Genomic DNA, 26,665 nt, shown 5'->3' with positions numbered 1-26,665 from the left:
TCGTACAATGTCTGATTCTAAGTGCCTCTCTGGAGGGGCTGACGTCTCCGGCCCGCTTGAAGGCGCCTACGTGGTGGGGGGGGGTTAACCCATTCTGGGAACTTGTTTAGAGTGAAGAATACATAGAAGAATGCGTAAAGAGGCAGGCAATAGCACGAACAGCCACACTTCTAGAAAGTTCTAGGCAGTGCGCAGAAGCAATGGTAGAGGGAGCAGGAATTAGCAAACGAAGGACCCAGGGTCACGAGGCCGTTGGGGGCGGAGCCAGGGGCCGGGGAGGTTCTCGTCTGTTCGGCCTCGCGGCAGCCGCCCCCTTCTACGCGGTCACCGTGAGCCAGCGCTTGGGCCTGGGATCACGTCGCAGCCAAGTCCGACGCCACTCACTGCCGCCCCCCGCCTCCCGAGCATGGACCCCCGCAAAGTGAACGAGCTTCGGGCCTTCGTGAAAATGTGTAAGCAGGATCCGAGCGTCCTGCACACCGAGGAGATGCGCTTCCTGAGGGAGTGGGTGGAGAGGTGAGACCCGGGCTCGGGGACCGTTGCGGGAGGGAAGAGGGGGAGCTAGGTCGGAGCTGGCCCGCGGCGGGGTGGGGGAGGAGCAGGCTGGAGGCTCCTTCGTGGCTCGCTCTCCTGCCTGTCCGGGAAAGGGAGGCGACTTCCAGGGTTAATGGAGGATCAGGAGTCTCGTAGTACAGGAGCGGGGAAGCAGGGGGCAGAGCTGGGTTCCCCGCGTCTTGAGGTCCCCAGGGGTGTGTCTTGGGCCAAATAAATGCAAACGATGGCGTGGACTTCTGCACTGGACACATAAGGCGTCAAGGTGCTGGGTTTAGCTTTCCCTGGAGATGGTTTTTCTTTAAATCTGGCTTCCTGCTCAGGTCGCCTTGACATATAGGAGCTTTTTTATGCAGTGTTCTTTTAAACAGTGTTAGAACCATCATTAGCTTGATAAACTATGGCAAGAGTAACTTTGGCCTTACCTTACAGCAAGCGTTTCTAACTGCGTGCAAGTGATTATCTTGGGAATCACTATTTATATCTTCCGTTAGTAGCAATGGTATTTCATCAGACACTTTAAGGAAAAATTTTCAAGATGATAGATTCTTGTTATCTTTAGCTGTAGAGTATTTTGCTGCGTACAAATAATTTAAAACGCATTGTGCCCGCTGCTGGGAAAACCCTGTAAAGTACTGCCATTGAATATAGACAAACACAAAAATTCATTTTAATACTTACTTTGTAATTAGATATGTAAATATTGGCGGGGCATCCAAAGTGGGGAAGAAGCGAAATCTTTCCCCAGGAGGTGATCTTTAAAAAAAAAAAAAAAAAAAAATCAGTACTTGCAGGAGACTTAGTTCCCGCCCAGCGTCCCCTCCCCCTCCCCAGCGGGGAATTTAAAAGTGATAACAGCTTGACTCTGGCGCGATGCTTCCCTTCTGTAGTCCCAGTTGAAGCAGGAGGAGAGCATTAGACCCGCCTGGGTGAAGCAAAACGTGTAAATTTCATTTCGAGGGAGCGAATAGCAACTCCAAAGCACTGTGGCTCATAAGAGGTAATACTGTAAAAGCGTTAAGTTGTTTTAGTAATATTTTTGTGGGGAAGATAAACTCATGATTACCAATTATTTTAAAGTATTTCAATAAGCTTAAGGAAGAAACGAGTTGAAGTCTCTGTTTATAGTGTTTTTTTTTCCTTTAAGGCGTTTTTCCGTCTTTTTCTCCCCACTATTTTTCTAGCTGTTGAAGAATTTTACACATGCAAAATACAATTCTGAGACCATTTAAAATTAATTACAGTAGTAACTTTATTGTTGACAGTGAACAAGAGTCTTATTTTCCATACTCTTCCGAAAGAACCAATCTACAAGATACTGTTAAATAAACATGAACACTAGGAATGGAGAACTAAATCTTAGCGGTTTTTTTCTGTTGAACAGTTTGGTTGGTTCAAAAGCCTCACTTAAGATAGTTCTATGCTTTTATCTCCTCATATATACTTGTTATAGGCAAGATCCCACAATTAACAAATTGTTCCTAAATTCCAGGTGAAACATACCAGAGAAAGAAATAGCTGACACCAACGGTGGACATTATACTGATTGAATACAATTATTCCCCTGTTCCTTCTAGAGAGGAAGTGTCAGGGAACTCTGAAGAAAAAGTTAAAAAGAACAATGTTGTAACATAAGCGGGAGAGACCATAGTTCTGTAAAAAATTCCAGCTTAAAGTTTGCAAATACTTGTCAGGCATTACTGTTTCCCAAAGTAACCATGCATCTTACTTTATTGTTTCTCTTGGTAATGCCAGTTTCGCTATCTGAATCCAGTTTTTCTTGTGGCATTCTTAATTGTGGGTTTAGGTATGAGGTGAAACATCTCTGCATATGTTGGAACCTTACTTTGAACCTAAACTGAGATATTAACATGGAAGCTTTTGCTATCTTTATTTCAATCTAATTTTAAACTTTGATTTTTATAGACTCTGGGGCCTTTGAGTTTGTATCAGTTTCTCTGCCTTCACGCAGTCAAGATTATGGCAGGTTGGGCTGAACTGGGAGACTTTCAGGTCCATGAGTACTAATCCTGCTATTAACATTCCTTGAGTTAAAACCATTTATTTCAGAATTCTCTCCTCTGTACTAAGTTAGTCACAAGTGCCCAAGTCTTCTATGTTGGAAAACAGTTTATTTTCTGTAATTGCTGTCATTGTTTCTAACCTAAAATTTGATTTGATGGGAAAATTCATTAACAACCTTTTAAATCACACAAAGAGACTGAGGAAAAAACTGAACGGACAGGATCCAGGAAAACTCTTCTTTTCAAACATGTTCTGAAATATTTTTCTCTCCTTAATGAGGAAGAAGCATTGTCTGATCTTTTCTCCCATTTAATAACTTTTTGTTTAATATGATCTGAAGAAAAAAACATTAAAAACTTTGCTTTGTATCTTGTATGTGCTTTAATCATTTTCTTTGGTGGAAATTTAATTAAAATTATGGACAATATCTTTGTATTTTCCCCAGCACAGTGCATGGCACTTGAGTTAAAGTAAATGTTTAAAAAATGAACAGACCATCAATACGGAATTTAGAATATAATACCGAGGCTTTTGTACATGTGCATAAGTAACTGCACAAAGCAGAATGAGGGTTTTAATTCTCAACTTAAGAGAACTATGAATGAAGGCTGGAAGTGTGGCTCAAGTGATAGAGCACTTGCCTAGTAAGCATGAGGCCCTGAGTTCAACCCCAGTACTGCCAGAGAGAGAGAGACAGAAAATGAATTATGAACAGAGTCTTGAGTTACCCTTGTGAGGATGGTCTACCCCAGTCCTACTTGATTGAGTGATGTTAATTCTATGTTGACAAAGTCCAAGTGGCACATTAATTGAAACATTTACATATATAAAAAATTGTTAACTTTCTAGTAGTAGACTAGAATTTGGAATGTGATTAAACTGTAAATCTAGATTATGAATATATTCTCTTCTTAATTTTTATATTTTTGGAACAATTTCTGACTCACAAGTCACATGTAGAGTACAAAGAACTATTGTATTTGAGAGTAAGCTGCTAACACTATGCTCAACACCATTTTGTATTTCCTACAAAGACACTGTTCTACAAACATCAAACTGGAAACTAATATAGATGCATTAATGCTATCTAATTATCAGAATTACTGGTTGCATTTGTCATGTCTCTTATCTCCATTTAAAACACATTTTTCACTCTGAACTTTGACTTTCATGTTCTTGACAGTTTTAATACTATATAAGCCAGTTATTTTATTGAACTTCCCTTAATTTGGGTTTGTCTCATCTTAGAATTAGATTTAGCTTAATACATTTCTTGGCAGCAATATCACTTCCCAATGTTAGACTGTGTTTGGATGTCACCCTAAATTTCTGACTCTGCATTTTGGAACTTAGGAAAAACACAGCTTAAGAAACTGCATTCATTAAAACTTAACTACAAAGAGCTAGTGTTTGATTACTGTGCTCTTTTGAAAAGAGTAGGAATGGAGTCATAGGTCAAGAAGGAGAGCACCTTCCTAGCAAGTGAAGCCCTGAGAACCACCAAAAAAACCCCTTTTTCCTGTGAAAAAGAATTTTGTGGTGTTTATATGGCTGTTTCTTACAGTTAAGTCATCTTGCTTTGCCAAATTACAAATTAAGATATTTCAGATCATGTAATGATCTTATTTTTGTCATAGGAGGCATTCCTTATTAAGGATGCTGAGTAATGATTTTTTTTTTTTTTTGTAGCACAGTGAATTAAGATATTTTGGATCATGTAGTGATCTTACTTTTGACATAGGAACCATTCCTTATTAAGGATACTGAGTAACAAGATTTTTTTTTGTGTGTGACACTTTTGTAACAGAAAAGTATGCACTTTTTTTGGAATGGTTCTTAACAAGATGCCAGGTTTTGTTTCTTTTTACTAAATTAGTTACTTTACATTTATACTCATGCCTCATGTTGGGTTCCTCAAAAGAATATTAAAAGGCAAGCTGCACCCTGAGAAGATAATTGCAACACTGAAAAGTGACAAAGGGCTCATTCGCAGACTATAAAAGAATGGCTGAAAGTAAAAATGTAATGAAAAAGCAGAGTGAGAGTTGAACTTTAGAAAAAAGACTATTCAGATGGTCAATAAATAAATACTTGAAAAAGGTGCCCAACACAAGGAGATGCCATTATACACCTATTGGAAACAAAATTAAGTGTAGGCCAAAGTGTTTGAACAACTGGAATTTTCAAATATTGCTGCTAGTGTATATTGGTTTAAAAAAAACCTGAAAATCAATATCCATTAAGTTCAACATACATATATGCTATGTCCACAAATTCTACCTAGCGAATATAAATGTAGGTAAAATAACTTGTTATTTTAAAGGTTTTTTTCCCTAATTTCCAAGTTAAATCCTTGTTTTACGTGGAAGTTAAATTGCTTTTTGTTCATGTTGGGTTTTGACATAAATTCATCAAACATTTTAGTCACTGGATTGTTGGCATTAGGTTATACGCTCCAGTGCCTGTATCAAATGGAGCATATGGTAATAAGTTGCAGTCTTTTTGTCTCATTTTCAGTTATTTGCATATAATTCATGATGATGTTCTGGGCTGTTTGGAAAAGAAGGGTTCACAAGTAACCCCAGGGTCATGCTTGTTAGACAAGTACCTTGCCACTGAGCTATAATCCCAGCAAAACTGCTTTTGCTAAATGTCAAGTCTCATGTTTTGGATTTGAATCTACCCACTCAATTCTTAGCTATTAACTTGTATAAATGATTTTGTCACTGCATATTTACTCCTCTGCCTTTTAGTTTTCCTCTAGGAGTGGGCCCAGAGAAGCTATATAATCATGTTTATTAGGCTCATAGAGGCAAGGAAAAAATTTTATTAACTAGTATGCTAAAAATAAAATTTAAAGCTGAAATAAACCTTAACTATAGTTACTCCAAAACATTCAAATTAATTGGGAACTTTAAGTTCTGAAAAGGTAACCATCTCATCTAAACATTTAACTGTTTTTTAGGCATTTTCGCCTGACAACAAATTTTAATTTTCTAAACAAGTATCTTTTTCTTGTCTTCTTCAAGCATGGGTGGTAAAGTACCACCTGCTCCTCATAAAGCTAAATCAGAAGAAAATATCAGGGTAAGTTTTAATTTCTTTTGTTTATTTAGTGGCAAAGTACTATATGTCTTTTGCTATCAATGTACCACTTCCAGTTTTCCTAAGATCACTCAGAAATTAGATCTTTAAAAAATTTTGCTTCTAAAATTTCTACTAGTAGACCAAATGTCTGGAAATTTATTTAAAACAATTTGGATTTGGATGTCTGCTATGTTTTAGGTGTAAGTGGTAAGCTCTGTGTTGTTTTGGGTCTAACATCTTCATCATCTTTTTAGTACTTAGCACAGTGTCTTATGCATGTATTGTAGGTACTTTATTTGCAAAGTAAATGAATAAGCATCCCAAATGACAAATTCTCAATTTTTGCCCTACTACCTGAGGGGATGTTTCTGATTAGGAATCATGGTGGGTTTTTTTTTTTTTTTCTCTTTTTTTTTCTTTTAGCATATTGTGAGAAGGATGTGTAAGATCAGGTGGAGGTTGCCAATAGCTGAAGTTTAGAGATGAGAGGGACTTGTACTTTTAGAATGCTCTCTGCAGTGTTTTTCATTCCTCCCATTTTCTGCCTTTATGTCTGAAAGACTTTTTCTCCAGATTTTTGGATTAACTATCTTTATAAGAAAATTGGCTGTTTTATTTAGAGTCCTAAGCATGACTTAAAATTATTTGGATAAGAAAATAGAAGTTATATATATGAGCAATTAAAGTAAGAAAAGTTAAGCAAAAGCCTCAGAAGTAGTTAGCCTATTCTTTATTGTGTGTGTGTTGCTGGGGTTCACACCCACAGCCTTGCACATGCTAGGCAAGTACCCTACCGCTGAACTACATCCCCAGCCTTTACACCACATTATTAAATGGAAAAGGTAGAGTGCAGAGTTATCTTGTGTACACAGAGACTATCTTAGATTGGAATATGTAAGAAATCACATTGGTTACTTACAAGGGGCTGGGGTTGTAGCTCATTGTTTGCCTAGCATGCATGACGCCCTGGGTTCAATCTCCACTACTGCATTAAAAAAAAACAGTGGTTACTTATGGATGGAAAGGTAATTTGCTTTCCAGCATGTGCATTTTTAAATTCTTTGAATTTTCATTGTGTATTACAGTTCCACGAGCCTTTATTTGATTTCCAAGAGTGAAAAGTAAAATGTTTAGTAAATTAGGCATTAAAACATGGTCTGAACGGACATGAGGCTGTTTTTTTTTTTTTTTTTAAGGCCCCACCCTCCCATTTGAGACACAGTCTCATTCTGCAAATTCCTGAGGTCAAATGGTACTCTTGCCTCAGCTTCCTGAATGCTGGGAATATAGATACTGGTCACTATGCCTGGCATCTTAGTCTTTTTACCACTGATCATGAATGTTCCAATTTTATTTTGCAGAGATACTATATTTGATTCTGGAGATTAATTTCAGTACCTGATAAGCGATGCTCAAAATAAAAGAGAAAACATACAAAACATATATGCTTTGTAAAATCCAAGGAACTACACCTAAAAGTGTGTGTGTGTACACATACGTATGTATGGTATGTCACTAAATTCTGATAGTACTGTTTGCCTTCCTTTTGGTAGGAAGAAAAAACAGATGGTGAGAAGACGGAGGAAAACATAAAGACAGAGGACCCATCAAGTGAGGAAAGTGACCTAGGTGAGCAGATAGTAGTTTGTTTGTATTTAATAACCTTGTGATGTGAGACTGTTGATTTGTATTAAAGTGACGCAATCAGCATTAATAGAAATATTAATGTAAACGACAAATGAAATTCAAAAAATTTTTAGTAGCCACATTTTAAAAAGTAAAGGGAAACATGAAATAAATTCACACTATAATTTTACTTATGCCAGTGATACATTGGTTAAAATACTAACATCCATGTAATCATTGTACAAAATTGTTCACTGAGTTATTTTCTTCCCTTTTTTCATACTGAGTCCTTAAAATTCAGAGTATATTTTACACATGTATCATGTCTCAGTTATTTTTGTTGGAAATAATTCATTCAGACTTGAAGACATTGAGAAAGTTGAGTCACATACCCAAGGTGTTCTAGGCACACTTTAAAAGTTTTCCAATAACTAAATTGTGTAACAAAAAATTATTTTCCTTTAGTCTTTGCAGGTTTGTTGGTAAAAGTGATTCGTATCGTAAAACAATATCTATGCCATGAATTTGTTTTTTGTGGGGGAGTTTTGGATCACAAATTGACAAAAGTTCTTTCTAAGTGTGGAGGTACTTTAACCAGTTAGTGATCGGGCAATTTTTTTATGTCATAAAATTTACATAAAAACTATGAAAAGTACTTGAAATTTTTCAAGTTTGGAATCAGTTGATCTTTGATACTGTTAGAAAGGTCTTATTCCATATATAATTGTTTGGGGCTTGCAAGTTTTGTAAAATGTCTCTTTTAAAAGCCTTAAAATTTTGTAATAATTTTCATGACTGCAATAATTTTTTTTTATACACTCCATCTAAAAGCAATTGATGTGCACAAATAGACTTGTATAGTTAGACAAGCTGAGTTTCTGTTAAATGGAATACAAATTTTCTGTTTTATCCTTTGCAGCTTTGCGGAGGGTATAGCATTTCAGTTTTAAGTTCTGGTGGTCTAAGGTACAGCATGGTGACTATAGTTAATATGTTGTATATCTAAAATTTGCTGAGAAATAAGGTCTTAAGTGTTCCCACCTCAACACCCTAAGATCCAAGTATGTGATACAGTAGATAGGTTAATTGATGAGGGAGTCACTTCACAATGATCAAAACAGTACAGTCAAGGCTGGAGTCTCAGTAGTAAAGCTTACGTGCATACTTAGTATGTGTTAGGCCCTGGATTCAATCCTCCCACCCAAAAACAAAACAAACACCATGTTGTTTACCTTAAATATATATATAATGTTCACTTACTAGTCTTGCTTTAATTTAACAAAAATTTTAGAGGTATGTTAATTCTGATTTTCTGTTGGCTGATTTTAATTTCATTGATTCTTAACTGTGTGAGCAAACTAACTAAATTCATTATTTGCTAAAGATCTCTCCATATTGTCCACTTTGTTGCTTTAAAATGTTTTATATATAACAATTTTACTTTATTTTGTTGAGGTGAATCATAGTTGTCCTTCAGCATAAAATTCACATCATTAACTTTTCAGTCTTTATAAATGTGTTATTTATAGTGCTAGCACTTGGAACTTGGTTCTGCATCAGTGTAGTATGCCTTTGTTTTAAAATTTGTCCATATTTTTTTTTAGCAGTAGGGGGTTTTGAACTCAGAGCCTTTTGCTTGCTAGGCAACCCCTGTAACATTTGAACCATGCACCCAGCCTGGCCCCCCTCCCCCCTACCTTTTTTTTTTTTTAAGACAGGGTCTTTCTAACATAGCAGAGTCTGGCCTCAATTGGCAATCCTCTTTCCTCAGTCTCCCAAGTACTGCGTTTAGTGGCATGTACTGCCATACCTGGCTTTGTACTATTTTTTAAAGTGAATGTAATTAAATAATACTTCGTTATAATTTACATTAAATTATCACTATATCATGCTATCTGCATAAAATATTTTGGGAAACGTACACTTGTACAAAAAATTTTATTTTTTTACTTAAATTTTTTTACTGTGTAAAAAGTTTTATTTCAGTTGAATCAGTTTGTTGAGACTAAGTCTTTGGTGTATTTATGTGTGAAGCTAAAACTTTGCACACACTAGCGTTAATGCTAAAATCTAATGATACTGTCTGACATGGTGTGACAGACAGTTCAAGTGGTAGTTTTACCACATTAAAAGATGTAACTCATAGTTGACTGGACTGCCTCATTGTGGTGGTGGTGGTTGTTGAAGTGCTGTTTGTCAAACCCAGGCTTCCAGCATGCTTCCCAAGCACTTGTTTTTGTGAGTGTTGTCTCCTGTATTGTACAGTGACCGTCTTACTGGCATTTTTTTTGGCAGAAATTGACAATGAAGGTGTAATTGAACCAGACACAGATGCACCCCAAGAAATGGGGGATGAAAATGTAGAGGTAAGTTAAATGACTATTTTCTGCTTTTTCTAAGAGGTGAAGTCTTCCCTCCACCCCATTGGAATCATTTTATGACATAACTTCCAGGAAAAGTACAAGTTAAATCTTTCTGTAAGTTCAGGCATTGAGACAAGTATTTTATTATACTACCTAAGATACTAGTGATAATACCTCCTCCCCCTTTTTTGTTGGTGGTACTGGGGTTTGAACTCATCAGGGATTTCCTCTACTGCATGTTATTTTTAACTATTCTCTGAACAATCTCTGAAATTCCTGTGGTTGTTTTTTCTCCTTTTAAATTTTTGCTTCTTTTTCTGTCTGCTCTGTAAAGGAGAGTTCACCTGAGGTATATAATACAAGTAGAATTACCTCTTAATGAGCTAACTAGTGCCCCATTGTCTTCCTTTATCAACAAGTGTCCTGAAGTGGGTGCATATTGGTTCTTGGGAGGGGGCTCAAGGAAATTTTAGTACAATGGTTAGAGTGGCCTTCCAAAGGAACAAAGCACATGAATATATGCATGATATCTATGGTATTACAATAGAGGGTTGGAAATGAGGGGAAAATGTCTGAAAAGATTTCATGATGGCTGATAAGGAAAAAAAGGTTTAGAAAATGCCCTAACAAATTGATAGCAGCTTAAAAGATTGATCCACATCCTCAACACTTGATTCTTTCAGATATTATCTTTGCCAGTCTCCTCAAGTAGTATGTCTTTGTGACTTTAATTTGCTTTTTCCTTACTTATAATAAACTCATGCATATTCTGGTATCTTTTGATCAAGCATTTGTAGCATTTGTAAAGTCCTGTGCAGACCCTTTTCCTGGTTTTTCTACTAAGTGTTTCTCCACTGAGAAAGGGTCTTGCTGGGTTATCTAGGCTGGCCTAGAACTCAAACTCATCTTTCCTCTGCGTCCCTAGTATTTGATTATAGGAGTGCCCCACCATGCTCAGCACTGTTTTTCTTACTGATTTTAGATCATTTTAGTGTTTTGGATACTAGGGTTTGGGACAGAAATTTGTGGCCTGTATTTGCTACCTATATTTTCTATTATTTTGTGGCTTGTCTTCATTTTCTTTGTTTTCTCGATGAACACTACCTTATAATGCTATTAAATTATTTGCTTATATTGTATGCTTTATTACTTCAAGGGTGTAATTGTTATAAAATGTTGGGTTTTGGTAGTGCTGGAGGTTGATCTCAGGATCTTGCACATGCTAGGCAAATGCTTTACCACTACCTGTGAAAATTTTTCAGGGTCTGGGTAGAAGATGTATTCCTCCAGAGAGGAATACGTTTGTTTCAAACTCTTGGGTTGAAACTACAATTCAAGTACCATATTACATTCTCGGCTTTTTTTTTTTTTTTAAATTGTTTTAACTGCACAGGTAATGTACTACAAATAAGACTGGTACAAGGCTTGGGATTTTCAGAAGAGAATTTTTTTTTTTTTCCCTTGACCATCCCTTTGTGTGGGAGGTTTATTATGCCAGCAAAGGCATCTGGAGTTTCAGATTTTGGGGATAGTATCTGATTAGACCATATATTTGTTTCATGTGAAGCTATTCTTTTTGTCTGTTGTCCTATATAATTCACAAAAAAAAAGATACCAGGTTTGATACCTGCCACAAGGGTGAAAGCAGATTGAGCTATCTCCCTGAATTTCAGCCTTCATTTAACCTAAATTCTTTGGGCAAAGATAACTTGATTGTTTTTGGACTTGTTCAGAGCATTGTGTATACTTTATTGCCACAAATATAATTTTATTATTTTTTTTTAATTTATTTTCTAAAACTACCATAACTTCCATAAGATGTTTTGCTATCCTTTTTTTTTTTTTTTTGGGTGGTACTGGGGCTTGAATTCAGGGCCACCTTGAGCCATTCCACCAGCCCTTTTTTGTGATGGCTTTTTTTTGTGATAGGGTCTTGGGAACTATTTTCCTGGGCTGGCTTGGAACTGCGATCCTCCTGATCTTTGCCTGCCTGAGTAGCTAGGATTACAGGCATGAGCCACCAGTGCCTGGCTCGATGTTTTGCTATTTTGAGAAGTGTTTTTCCTTTTTTTTTAAAAACCCATTTGTTTTTTGTTTTACTGGGGTTTGAACTCAGGGCCTCATACTTGCTAGGCAGGTGCTCTGCCACTCCACTAGTCCTCCTTTGTTCTTAAAAACACATTTTTTAAATTTATCAAAGGAATTTTTGTTGGAATTGTATCGAATTTAATAAATAACCTAAAGGTAGATTAGAATATTCCAAATGACCTCCTTTCCATGAACGTGGCAGGTATATTAAAATTTCTTGAAGTCTTTTATTTCATAGAATTTTACTTTTTTCTCTCAAGAAAGTCTTAACATGATCTTAGAAGCTATTCATAGGCTTGGCTTCTGTTTTAATATCTTGTTCTATTATATTTAATAAGTGATTTTTGCTGGTGTAGAGAGAATCCGGCTTTTTTTTTTATGTTGTAACTGAAAAGAATTCTTACTACATTTAATATCATATTGCGTGCAATAACTTGTCAGTTCTAAACTGTGAGACAGTTTGTTACTTTCTGATTCTTAAATCTGTTAAGTCATTTTCTTAATTGGCTAGCCAGCACCTATAGGTACTATTTTAACATAGTGCTGGTGATAAGTGGACATGGTTAAAGGAACTGCTTCTGCTGCTTTTCTTTTTTTGTTTGTTTTGGCAGTCCTCGGGTTTGAGCTCTGGGCCATATGCTTCTAGGCAGGTCCTTTTTTACTGGTTGAGCCACTCCACCAGCCCCTAAGGATGCTAGCTGTGTATTTGTGTTCCTGTTAACTTTGGTACTGTCAGCATAATATATTTGGTTTGCTCTCTAGTATAGGTGCTTACTTGACTTTTATGGGAATAAAGGAATGGATAGCTTTATTTTCTGAGTATTTAAGTATAAAATAAACTAGTTACTTTTTTGTAATAAGAATGGGTTAATATTTATGGATAGCTATCTAGGAAGAGGGAAACAGCATGCTAGGAAGAGGGTAGAACAACATGCCTATGGTTGGGATTAAGCAAAAGAAAGATCATGTCGAGGGCAGAGTGTAGGGTGTAAAATTTGGTATAAAAGGTTAAAAAGCTTTCTGGATGCTGGTGACTTAATGCCTATAATCTTACCTACTTGGGAGACTTGAGATTAGGAGGATCATGTTCAAGGCCAGTTGGGACAAATAGTTTGTGGGACCCCCATCTCCAAAAATAACCAGAGTAAAATGGAATGGAGATGGTGGCTCATGCGGTAGAGTGCCTGCTTTACAAGCAGGCGGCCCTCAGTTAGAAACTACAGTTCCATCTGAAAAGGAGAAAAAAAAGGATTGCCATCCAAGCTGGCTTGGTAAAAGTGAGACCCTGTCTCTAGACTACTCAGAGCAAAAAGGCTGGAGGCATGGCTCAAGTGGTAGAGTGCCTGCCTAGCAACCCCAGTATCACCCATGAAAAGGTTAAAGCTCATTCTATATAATTTTTCACTAATTGGTTACTGTGATTATAGTCTTTGCTTTTTGTAGATTAGGAAAGCATGAACAAAAATGTGGGTGTGACTTCCTCATCCCTTATAAAGTTCAAATTGCTTCCTTCTCTTGCTTTCCTTACTACTTACAAGATAACTTTCAATTTTCTGTTAGATAACCGAAGAGATGATGGATCAAGCAAATGAAAAGAAAGGAGCTGCCATTGAAGCCCTAAATGATGGTGAGTATTTTTTTTTCTTCTTGCTACTGCAGTGGCTATTAAACACCAGAATAGCTGAAGGAAACTTATTATACCAAAGAAGATAGTGTGTTACTAACCCAAATACCACTTCGTCATGGGTAAAGAGGTTGAAATCAGTTTATATCAGTTAATCTTGCCTTGGAGCCTGATAGATCCCATCTGACCCACAGCTTCTATTTTTCATGGTCTTTCTCTGCTGAGAAGCCTTAAAAAGGTGAAATGCTTTCCAAAAACAAAAGTGATAATCCCTAACTTAGTACATTTCTTACAGATGATGTCCATAGGCATAACAATACTTTTATTCTAGTTCCTGCATGTTAGGCCTTCAAAAAAATATCAGAATGAGAGGGCTGACAATACTAAATACAGTGTTGTAATGTGTAAGAACCAGTCATTATAAACTTGGGTGCTATGACTACTATGAATATCATTTCATGCAAACCTCTGGTGGTGGTACTGTGTCATATTAAATAGTGGAGATGGGGTCTTACTATATAGCCCAGGCTGGCCTCAAACTTGTGATCCTCCTGCCTTGGTTCCAGGAGTACTGGCATTATAAATGTGTGCCAGCATGCCTAGCTCATCCTACCACCTTTTTAGTTTAGAACCTTATCACATATTATTTATAATGCAATTGCCTTTATAGTTTGAAGTACTGTTTCACTATTCCTCAGTTACCTGTTTTTATTAACGCTTTTGCTTGTTTTTTGTTTTTATGTTTTTTTAATTTTTTAAAATTTTTGTGGTATTGGGGTTTGAACTCAGGGCCTATGCCTGGAGTCAGTCCACCAGCCATTTTGTGATGGATTCTTTCCAGATAGCTCTAGAAAACTCTGGCTATTTGCCAGAGTTGGCTTCGAACCACGATACTCCTGATCTATGCCTGTCTCAATAGCTAGGATTATAGGTATGAGCCACTGGTACCTGGCTGTTTTTTCTTTTTGGCAGTACTAAGGTTTGAACTCAGGGTTTTTACATTTCTGAGGCAAGTGCTCTACTGCTTGAGCCATGCCTCCAGTCTTCTTTATTTATTTTATTTTATTTTATTTTTACTAGCTCCGTGAAATTAGTTTGGGGGCTTCTTCCTTTTTAAGCTTAACTTTAATTGGTGAGCAAGTGTTTTACTATTGAGTAAGACCCCAGGTGCCTTTTTTTATTTTTTGAGAGAGGGTCTCTCTGTAGCTATCTTCAAACTCTCAGTCCTCTTGCCTAAAGATTAGAGACTTGCGTGATGGTACCTGGTCCTCCTTTTTTGTAATAGAAAAAAGAAATACATATATGTGCGCACACATACACACACAAACACACCCCCACATATTTATGTATACACATACATATATCAATATGAATTCCACTAAAAATGTGGAGTTCTACTCTTTACTGAGGGCTTATGTATTTCTAAAATTACCTCTTTCTCTCAAATAAGTATAGAAGTATGATAAAGGCTTGCTTTTAGAATTAACCTAGAAGGTAACACCCATGCACAGGAAATCAATGTGAGTCAATGCCCTGTATAGCTATCCTTATCTCAACTAGCAAAAACCCTTGTTCCTTCCTATTATTGCTTATACTCTCTCTACAACAAAATTAGAAACAAGGCCAAAATAGTTTCTGCTGGGTATTGAGGCGGGGAGAGGGAGGGGGCGGAGTGGGTGGTAAGGGAGGGGGTGGGGGCAGGGGGGAGAAATGAACCAAGCCTTGTATGCACATATGAATAATAAAAGAAAAATGGGAAAAAAAAAAGGCTTGCTTTTAAAAGCAAGTTTTGTTTATAATTCGTACACTAAAAAACTTTTTTTTTTTTTTTTTTTTTTTGGTGTGCAACTCAGGACCTTGTGCTTCAAGGTAGATGTTCTACCACCTCCCATGTAGTTAGAAATACGTGTGCTGCCAGATCTGGCTTGTTATTTGAGATAGAGTCAGGCTGGCTTTGGAACTCCATCCTTCTATTCTTGCCTGCCTCCCAAGTAGCTGGGATTAACAGGCATGAGTCATCGTGCCTGGTTATAATTTTAACTTTTTTTGCCACTCTGGACTGAACCCAGTGCCTTGTATTTATTAGGCAAGTGCTCCACAACTGAGCCGTGTATCTTGCCCCAACACTAGTGGATTTTTGTTTGTTTGTTTGTTTTTACTGAACTAAGAATGTGAAAGACTTAATTAGATAAGAGATCAAAATTTTTTTTAAGGGCTGATAGAATGGCTCAAGTGGTAGAGTGCCTGCCTAGCAAGCGTGAAGCCCTGAGTTCAAACCCCAGTACCACCAAAAAAAAAGAAAAGAAAAAAAATTTTTTTAAAATATTTTTGTCCTCTTTCTCACTAACTTTTATTCCACTTTAGGTGAATTACAAAAAGCCATTGATTTGTTCACAGATGCCATCAAGCTAAATCCTCGCTTGGCCATTCTCTATGCCAAAAGAGCCAGGTGAGAACTCTATTTAAGAAAAACACCCTTGGTAATTATTTCTACTCATTTGTTTAAATAGATTGGATTCCATAGTAATCCCAAAGATTTTACTGTTTCAAATGAATATTTTTTAATACCACATTTATTTTTTAGTGTCTTCATCAAATTACAGAAGCCAAATGCTGCCATTCGAGACTGTGATAGAGCCATTGAAATAAATCCTGATTCAGCTCAGCCTTACAAGTGGCGAGGGAAAGCCCATAGGTAAATAATGGAATTTAATTATTTTCAGAACCCTATTAATTTAAATCTAACATTAATATGCCAAAAGGTTTTAATTTCACAGTAGTAATGTGCTCAATATGAAGGATTAAAAAAATTATATAGTGCTGGGCACCATTGTCTGTAATCCTAGTTATTCAGGATGCAGAGATCACTATGATCAGGGTTCGAAGCCAGCCTGGGCAAATAGTTTGCGAAACCCTATCTCAAAAAAAAAAAAACCCTTCATGAAAAAGGGCTGGTGGAGTAGCTCAAGGTGTAGGCCCTGAGTTCAAACCCCAGTATTGCCAAAAAAAAGGAAAAATAGTGAAGGCTAAATAAGGAAATAAAAGTTATTTTTACTTTTTCCAGTCAAAGAAAATCACTAATGCTTTATGGTTACATAGCCAAATTAAGGTAAGAATTTTTTTTTCCAAAATTCTAAGAAAAGAGAAAATGATCTTCTATCAGTGTCCTTCACAAATTTTCTCTTTTCGATTTTGTAACATAATATATGATAGTAATATACTAGCCTGAAACTATTGTGATCCCTGAAAAACCAGAAAATAAAAGAGGCAAATTTCACTCATAGTAGTGCTTATTCCTGGTTACACCAATGAATATTTGTGTTCTGGGAATTAGTCCAGTGAAATTTATGTCTTATATGGATTAAAAAGCTGCTGTACCCCAAGAGTGGATTGAGATGAAGATGGATTTCCTTTGGATGCCTGTGTCAGGTGACTCAAACAAAGTATCTCTAGTGATTTTTATGAACTCATGTTAATGAGAAAAGTGTAAAAAGTTTAAATAAAATTTATTAATGCTATGTAAATACAGGAAAAGCTCACAGATTTCTGTTAATCCATTTGAAATCCCACTAGACTTTAAGCATTTCTTTACTTTGTGGTACAAGCATAGTCCTATCTTACACTTTGCTTGTTGCTGATTTAGAATAAGCCATTTCTCTAAGAAACCATGGTTCGTTTTAGTGGAAACTAAGATTTGGACAGTAAGACGTATTTAGTGCTTCTGATTATGTCATTACTGTCATTTGAATAAACAGACCTAGGAAAAATTGTAAATGAGAGATTTTAATGAAAAAAAACTTCAATCGAGTTTCTGTTGATATTTTCAATTAAAACTTAATTTAAATGTTTGCTTTTGAGTTTTATTTTGTAGTTTTGACACTTATCTCTTATACTCAAAATCATTGTCCATGTTTTATTTGTGTAAACTTAAAATATAAAGTTGTTTCATAATCGCACCTTAGTAGTATGCCCTTGAAGTAAACTTTGAAGGTTTTCCCGACAGTTCTTATCACTTGAGTATTCCCACTTAAAATATGTATTCAAAATAAATATTTAAAAAGTTATTTCAGTTTTTTCCGTTATTTGTGTGGCTGATCTGATTAACAGCCTTTTGTTTTTATTTGTATTCAGGTTTTCTTTTTGTCCATTCTTGGTTTAGTTTTATTTTTTGCATATGTAAAATGTTTGCATGTTTGAAGAGTCAAAACTGACTTAAAATTTATGACCTGGAGAATTCTCGTTGCAATCTCTTCCCTCCCCATTCTTACAGACTCCCCACCAACCTTTATATTATGATTTTATTTTATTACTATTTTTTTTTAATGAAGAGCAGGTACACATGCATCATTTTTTTCCCTTCTTACATAGAAAGTAGCATGCTAAGTATATATTATGTTAACATTTTTTTGATGAGTTGAAAGTTAGCTCTACATATTTTTTAAGTGTCTTGATATTCTGAATTAACATAATAAGAGCTCAGATTTGCATTTAACCATAGATGACATTTCAACTTCTTCAAGTTTTACAGTTAACCAACACTGTAACATAGTAACTGAATTGGCTGATTAAAAAAATACATAGGTAAGCCAGTGTAGTGGTCCACACCTGTAATCCTAGCTACTTAGGAGGCAGAGATTATAAGGATCAAGGTTCAAGGTCAGCCTGGGTGAAAAGATAGCAGGACCACATCTCAACCAACAAGCTGGGTGTGGTGCACATCTGTAATCCAAGGTATGCATGAAATATCAGTAGGAGGATTGTAGCTCAAGCCCTCCCTCCCTCCACACAACAAAAACTTCAGACCCTATCCAAAAAATGACTAAAAAGCAAAAAAGGGCTGGGGGTGTAGCTCAAGTGGTAAGAGTGCCTGCCTAGCAAGCACAGGGCCCTGAATTCAAACCCCAGCACTGACCCAAACACACACACACACACACACACACACACACACACACACACACAGCGCTAGTAATTAATTCATGCCTTTTTATAAGAAAGATACCATGCTTTCCTAGGGTAAAATGTCCATAAAAGACCCTTGTAATGAGTTTAAATCTATTTCAGACTTCTGGGCCATTGGGAAGAAGCAGCCCATGATCTTGCCCTTGCCTGTAAACTGGATTATGATGAGGATGCTAGTGCAATGCTGAAGGAAGTTCAACCAAGGGTATGTTAAAACAGAGAAAGGGAAAGTCATTACTACAAGACTACAAGGCTCTAGAACTTAAGCCTGGCAGCTATAATTTGCCAGAAAAACAGATGCAGAGAAACATTTGGAAGTTGTAGTCTAGCTACTTGATCTTTGTACTCCTCTCTGGAAATCTTAGTAGGTTTTCATGCTTTCATTTTTCCTGCTGTATTCCTGCAAACTCTTACTACGTTGTTTGCTAGACACAGTGGAGTTTTAAAACTGGGAAAACAGAAAAGAAAAGGACAGGTTTACAACAAGGAAAGAAATAGAAAATTTACAAAATTTTGACCCAGGATCACATCTGGTTGGTCTTATATACCATAGGTGTGTGTATATAGCTGCTTTAATAAATCATGAGGGCCTTGAAGTTAAGTTTTAGCCTTTTTTTTTTTTTTGCTTCCTCTATTTCCTCATCTTTTTAAGATGAGAATATTGAATCTAAAAATGAAAGTGTTCTATTTTAAGATTGTGTTTAAAATGAGGAAATTATACTTCTAAGAATTTACTTCCAGAGGTATTAAGATAGTACTTTAATGAGTTTAACTCATCCACCAGACTTCCTTTTTTCTTTTCTGTTTTTTTTTTCGTAAAAAGTAATCAGTAAATGTAAGATATTCTAGAGCATAAAGTTCTTTAAAAAAAAAATAGACTTGTTGCAAACTAACAATTGAATATAAATCTCTTATAATATTTGTTTTCTAATTAGATAATAGATCCAAAGCACTTGGTACTATGTACTACTATTGCATGGTGTGCTTATTGCATATATTTTCTCCTTTAATTTCCAAAGCAATTGTAAATCATTATTATTTCTCATTTTTTCTTTTTTTTTTTTAAGTGGTGCTGGGAATCAAACCCAGGGCCTTACCCATGCTAAGCTTGTGCTTTTTCTCAACCCTAAGATTAAATGCTTCTCATTTTACGGATGAAGAAATTTACATATATTAGACTGTAGCAAATACTTGGTGTATGATCCCAATCTCTGCCTTCCCGTGGAAGACATTATTAATGATAGTGTTTCTACTGAATCCAGCTGTGACTTCAGAACCTTAAAACACTATGCAGGTGGTAGAAGCTAACAGGTAAGAAATCTCCTGCGATTGGAAGCTGTTCCTTGAGCTTAGTCAGTTGTTTGAAATTGTAACATTTCTAACTGTAGATCTTAGGTCCTTTCTTTATTTCATAGTGTCTCATGCACTGAGATTGGTTTTGTTAAAGCCTGCTTTTTTTAGGTCTTTTTATATAAGGTAAAGCTGTCATTTTTCAGAGTTGTACATTGGATTAAACAGTATCTCCTTATAGGAATAAGAAAAAGTAACTGTTACCCAAACTATTTACTTGACCGTTTCAAGCATTTGGAGCAGACTGACTTTTCTATGATTCTTTCCAGGCCCAGAAAATTGCCGAACATCGGAGAAAATACGAGCGAAAACGTGAAGAACGAGAGATTAAAGAAAGAATAGAAAGGGTTAAGAAGGCTCGAGAAGAGCATGAGAGAGCCCAGAGGGTAAAGTTTTTGTATCTAAGCCATGAAAGGAAAATAAAGTAGATAAGAATTTTAGAATATCATTCTAATTCCTGTCCTCTATTTAACGCTGACTGCAGTCCTACAGAGTGATGGTACTACTTTAAAATTTTTTTTTCTTTTCATTTTGTCTGCATGCTGCAATTTGGAGATTGGGTCTCCTGAATTATTTGCCCAGGCTGATCTCAACCACAGTCCTCTTGATCTTAGCCTTCCAAGTAGCTCAGATTAGAGACATGAGCCACTGGGTCTGGTGTGTCTTTACATTCTTAAGTGAGCTTGTGTTTCATCAGCTTACTTTTTTTTTTTTGGCAGTACTGAGGATTGAATCCAAGGACTAATTCAATTTACATTCTTGATGTTCTTGTAAAATCAGAAAATTGGGCGTATAAGTCATTGGTAGAACATTTCCTGACACCAAAAATAAATAAGTAAATAATTCAGAAAACTTTCCTGGTCAAGTAATTAAAATTTTGCAGTATGCTCGCTCAGGTTTGTTGTTTTATTTATGATTCCTGTTCCAACATAGTCATTGATGGTACATGCCTGTAATCCCAGCATTAAAGAGGCTGATGTAGGAGGATAATGAGTTCAAACCACCCTGAGCTATCAAAAACAAAATTAAAGGATTCTGTTTATTTTAAGTTAAAGTCATATTACAGAAATTTAGAGAAAAAAAATCTCCATAATTCATCTGCAATATTGTTACTGCTTTTCTTAAGGGCTTTTCCTAGTGAGAATCCCGTTGGAAAAATAATTTTGATGGGAAGATGTGTCTGTTTTAGTTCAGTATTGCCATTTGAAACTTGTCATTCTTGTAAGTCCTCACTGGCTTATTGTATAATTTTTTTCATGATTTTGTATGAATAGGTTAGGGGTAGATAACAGAAGTTGTTTTCTTCTGTTACATAATTTATTTTCTTTTTACATTAAAGGAAGAAGAAGCCAGACGACAATCAGGAGCTCAGTATGGCTCTTTTCCAGGTATATTTGAAGAAAAAACTTAGCATTGTAAATAAAGATGAATTCTAATTTGGGGGTAGGTGGGGGTGTGTGTGTATATAAAGAAAGATTGGCTAATGAACTTAAATGTGTTTAGTGCCATTACTTTCTGGAACTCTGAAGAATGTTAGCCTCTAGAAACTTTAATTCTCAGGCTGTATACAGTTAAGTAATTTATTGTTGTGTAATCTTAAGTATTTCTCAATTGCCATATGGTATTTTTTTTTTTTTGTCTTGTTACATACAGTGATATCCATAAGGATACTTCATAAAAACACTATAGAGTTGCTAGGCATAAAAACATTTAGAGTTCAGTATAAAAATAACTTATAAAACTTTGAATGACGAACATGCATTTGAAGGGGGAATGACAATCAGGAAATAATTATCAAATATTTACCAAATGAGGCAGTGTGCAGTTTACATAAAGAATAGGAGGAAGCTGGGCATTGGTGGCTCACGTCTGTAATCCTAGCTTCTCAGGAAGCAAAGATAAGGTCTTGGTTCCAGGCCCACCTGGGCAAATAGTTCTGTGAGACCCAAGATAAAATGGGTGCCTAGCATGCATGAGGCCCTGAGTTCAAACCCTATACCAACAACAACAAAAAAGAAAAGGAGGACTTGGAAAAAAATTTGTTTTTCCTTTGAAACTGCTGCCTCCAGGTATTTAATGGTAACTTTGTTTCTCCTAAGGAAGATTTATGGATCCCATTTATCCTTATATGCCACTAACTAGAAGGCAGGTTATTTGGTCCAAAGCTAGAAAACATAACACATTCTGCAGGGCTGTATATCTAATACCTTAAAAAAGGAAGAAAAGATTGAGTACAGTGGCTTAAGTGTAATCCTAGCTAATAAGAAAGCAGAGATTGAAGGGACCCTATCTCAAAAATAATCAATGCAAAAGGGCTGGAAGGATGGTTCACACAGCATACTGCCTGCCTGGCAATTGTGAGGCCCTGAGTTCAACCCCAGTACTGCCAAGAAAGAATACTTCAGCTCGTAGTTTAATCATATTGTCAAGTACCTTTGTTTTCAAAAATAACCACTAATATGAACCAGTCCTGAAGATGATTTTCTGTTACGTGCATTTTATTGTCTCAATTTGGGGTGCCTTGGAGCACTAATTCTTTTATGGGTAGGAACTGATTTTTCAAAGCCCATCAGAAGGGGCTGCAAGAGAAGCTAGGAATTATTTTTTTGTCTTCTTAGATTTGTTCCGTCTGTTGGTGGTGGTACTGGGATTTGAACTGAGGGTCTACACCTTGAGCCATTCCATCAGCCCTTTTTTGTGATGATTTTTTTGTTTTGTTTTGTTTTGTTTTTCGAGATAGGGGCTCTTGAACTATTTGCCTGAGCTGCCTTTGAACCTCGTTCTTCCCGGTCTCTGCCTTCTGAGTAGCTAGGATTATAGGTGTGAGCCACCAGTTCCCAGCAACCACTGGGTTTGAACTCAGGGCCTCACAATTGCTAGGCAGGGGCTCTTACTGCCTGAGCTACCCCACCAGCCCATATGGCCATGTTTGAATTGTTGTGCTTTACTTGTAGTGACTGTTGGGTCTGTAGAATACATTGATGTGATCTGTCTTTTCCTTCAAGATAACCCATATAAAAACCTAATTGTGATTTCATTGTATCTCCAGTAGATATAAAGGTTTATGGTAATAAAGAGTAAAGAACTTGGATTTATAATCTAACAGTATGCTGGGGGGGATGAAATCCTTTTTGCTAAAGAATTCATCTCTGTAAGTAAGAATCACTGGGAGTGCTTGTTAAAAAAGCAGATTTCCCAGTATCACTTTGATTCTGCCTGAAATAGAAATCAGAACTCCATAGATTTTTTTTCTTTTAATGAAAACACCCATTTTATTTATTTGTCCATTTATTTATTTATGGTACTGGAGTTTGAACTCAAGCCCTTGTGCACTTGATAGACAGGGTTTCTCTTTGAGCCATGCCTGCAGCTCTTTTTTTTTTTTTAGGAATTAATTTCTTTTTAAATTGTATTTTTGAATTGGCATATGTTAATGATGCCTTAGGTATTTTTTGAATAGGTTCTCAAGTTGCCTTGGCCAACCTAGACTATAGTCCTCTTAGTTACACTTCCTTAGTTACTTAGTGTAGCTGAAATGACAGGTGCATGCTACCACACTCAACTTTTCATTCATTAAGATGAGGTCTCAACTTTTTGCATGAGCTACATTGTACCCATTTTGTTGGAAATGTAGGCCCCAAAAGTGACTACGTGGAGAGGAGTGACCAAAAATAACAAGAATGTGGAGCTGTGCACCAGTAGTTCAGACTTACAGTCCTGAGGAGGCAGAAATCAAGAGGATCGTGGGTTGAAGCCAGCCCCAGCAAATAGTTCGCAAGACCCTATCCCAAAAAAACCCATCACATAAAAGGGCTGGTGGAGTGTCTCCAGGCATTGACCCTGAGTTAAAATCCCAGTACCACCAAAAAAAAGGAATTAAAAGATAATTGACCTTTTTTTGTTGTTATTGTTGTACTGGGATTTGAGCTCAGGGCCTCGCTAAAAGATAATTGAGATGTCTGACTACATTTTTATCATTCTGAGAGACTATTAGTTGGCTCTGGTCTTAAACGTATGATTAGTTTTCTTGTTTGCAGTTCTATACTAATGGAAAATGAGTTCAAGAGGTAGAAAAGTCTGCTTTACAGCTTTATTTTTAGGGGAAAATTAGAAGTTAAAATTTGTTTCTTTTTATATTCATATTAGACTGTTAACTACTTTGTGCTTTGTGTTCTTGTTCTTTGTATATGTACATTGTTAGAGACGGGGAGGGAGAGAAATTTTTAGACTGTCTGGTAGTTTGGTTGGTGTCTATAGTTCTTTTATGTATTCTTGCAGGAGGATTTCCCGGGGGAATGCCTGGGAATTTTCCCGGAGGAATGCCTGGAATGGGAGCAGGCATGCCTGGAATGGCAGGAATGCCAGGACTCAATGAAATTCTTAGTGATCCAGAGGTTCTTGCAGCCATGCAGGTAAGACTTAGAACACCAGTAGTCATTGAGGAATTTCTGATAATTCTCTGTAGTGACAAAGGTCATTCAGTCATTTTTTTAATCTTTTACTTACTTTATACTAGTTTTGCAAATGGGACATTTGTCAAATAAAGTTAAATTTTTACAAATCAGTTTTAGGAAATAATAATAGTTGGGCCATTGTATCCAATTGTCCATTTCTTTGTATCAAAGTTAAGTCTTTTTTTTTTTTCCATTGTTTTGTTCAGGTGACCCAGTTGTGCTTGACTTTGAAATGCATCTTAATAATTTATACTTCAGGGATTTGTCTAAATCTCCAGTTAATTTGACTAAGACAAAATTAAGGATTTAAATAAAGAAGTGAAAAAAAGGGATGGATTTAGTATAGCTAACTTTTTGATCCAATGGGACACTTTGTTTAAATACTAAAAAACCCCAAATGCTTTCTTTTCAGGATCCAGAAGTTATGGTGGCCTTCCAGGATGTGGCCCAGAACCCAGCAAATATGTCAAAGTACCAGAGCAACCCAAAGGTTATGAATCTCATCAGTAAATTATCAGCCAAATTTGGAGGTCAAGCATAATGCCCATCTGACAAAACCATTGCTGAAGGAAAAAGAACCTAGGTCACTTAATGGATGTCGCAATAATACAAACCAGTGTACCTCTGACCTCATTGGGAGAGCTGGGGTGCTTTGAAGATAATCCCTTCCCCTCTGCACCAAATGCAGCTGACGCATTGTACAGTGGTTTACCATTAGGGTATTCATTCAGATAATGTTTTCCTACTAAGAGTTACAAACTTTAAATACTTTTTAAACCTTGAAAATATTTAAAACAAATTGGAAGGGTATTAATTCCTCCATATTATTTGCTAATCATTTTGAATTTTTTTCTTTGAATTATCAGGCAAGTAAGATTTATTGCTCTAGTGTGAGTGAAATAAGGATTTATTAGTGGGAAGCAAGTAAATGTCATTTAAATAGGTTAAGTTTTGAGTTGGATATATGGTTAATAAGGCATTTTTGTCTTTTAAAATGCTTTTTTTCTTCTTTTTAATTCAGTAAAACCATTGGGACCACCAGTATTTCAATATGACCTGGGTAGGGAGTGGAAGTAATTGGCAGGGCAGTGACGATCTTACCATGTTTTGTATGATGTGCCCTTGTGTGGGTTGCATTTAAATCTTACACTGTGTTGAAGGGATAATTTTTTATTGTTAATGTTGCAGTGGAGTTGGATTACTTAGCTCTGTTCATGTCTAGCATATCAAATAAATGTTTCATACCATTTCCAAAAAGGAATAAGGGAGTACTTTTCTTTTTATATTTCTGTGTTAAAAATAGTCTGTCCTCATCAGAAATTAACCTGTCTGCTTTCTGCTTGTCATACATTCTCCCCGACCCCTTAATCTTCTTGAGCTAGAGAGTCTTTGTACTAGCATCATGACTGCTATTATTCACAGCATCATTGTATAAACATACTTAATGCTAGGTTTAATGTAATATGTAATACATACTGTGATTGTCGGGTAATACCAATACAGCTGTGGTTTCTTATTTGGCCATGGAATTGCTTATTTAAATGTTAAACTGGTGAAATCTCGTCATATCAGAACAGATTCCCTTTGGTGTTATGTCTTCCACTTAGGAAATACCTATTCCAGTTAGATTTCACCTTGTAGTATTCATCTTTGTGTTTTAAAAAATACAGTTTGAATTAATTGGTATACATAGGGAAGTAGTGAGGCTCCATTAGTTATGGTGGCTTTCCAGGATGTGGCCCAGAACCTCACAAATATGTCAAAATATCAGAGCAACCCAAAGGTTATGAATCTCATCAGTGAATTGTCAGCCAATTTGAAGCTTAAGCTTAATGCCCGTCTGACAAAGCCCTTGCTGAAGGAAACCAACCTAGGTCAATTAATGATATTCCAACATAAAAAATAGATGAGAAACACCGTTACTTGTTTTGAAGTTGTTAGTACTGTGAAAGATTGTGTCCTTTTATTCAACTCTTAAGTACTATAACCGTACCCTAAAGATAAAATTGACAAATCCCCTGGAGTATGTTTCTAAATAGGAAAATTCCTGAAATCATATGTTTATTCAGGTTCTAATTGCTGTACACAGACACATGCATTTGTAATGTGAATAAGAGAAAGCTGTGCTCTAATAAGCATGTAAAAACACCATATATGCTTGGATTTTAACTTGCCATTGTTCTTTTTTGGTCATGTGTGTTCTCCTTTGTCAAAATTTCCAGTGTGTGTTGTGCTTAACTCAAGAGGACCAGTTTCTTTGGGACTGTTTGATTGAGTTAATCATACATGACCTAATTATATTCTAATACTGCAAATATTACCATAAATGGGTAAAACTGCTCTTTTGAAAATGTGCCCTGTACTGAAACACTTTTGTTTCACAAATAGAAAAATCTTCATTTTCATAAACTATCATTTTTTAACCAGAAATTTTTTTTGTGCTAAAGATGCTATAAAAAGATAAAATTTTCTGCTTATTAAAATATATAGTTACTGAATATTTCTAGCTATGTTAATAAAATATGGCTTCAAACTGA

At 36.2% G+C, this 26,665-nt stretch overlaps 1 protein-coding gene across 2 annotated transcripts; it reads left to right on the top strand.

The window, feature by feature from the left end:
- The first annotated feature begins 217 nt into the window (after positions 1-217).
- On the top strand, positions 218-26,665 carry St13 (ST13 Hsp70 interacting protein). Of its 2 annotated transcripts, none has more exons than XM_074084560.1 (12): positions 218-516; positions 5,607-5,664; positions 7,218-7,293; positions 9,586-9,656; positions 13,302-13,368; positions 15,763-15,814; positions 15,950-16,060; positions 18,427-18,529; positions 19,944-20,060; positions 21,014-21,062; positions 23,953-24,086; positions 24,541-26,665. In XM_074084560.1, exons 1-12 carry the CDS (start codon positions 407-409, stop codon positions 24,667-24,669), a joined length of 1,077 nt encoding a protein of 358 aa, XP_073940661.1. In that variant the 5' UTR covers positions 218-406; the 3' UTR covers positions 24,670-26,665. The 2 variants fall into 2 exon arrangements, with proteins under 2 accessions (XP_073940661.1, XP_020020064.1); XM_020164475.2 differs by having other exon boundaries at positions 15,730-15,814.

The sequence above is a fragment of the Castor canadensis genome, chromosome 8, assembly GCF_047511655.1.
Source record: "Castor canadensis chromosome 8, mCasCan1.hap1v2, whole genome shotgun sequence".
Taxonomy (NCBI): Eukaryota; Metazoa; Chordata; class Mammalia; order Rodentia; family Castoridae; genus Castor; species Castor canadensis.
This window is presented reverse-complemented; position numbering and strand designations above follow the sequence as displayed.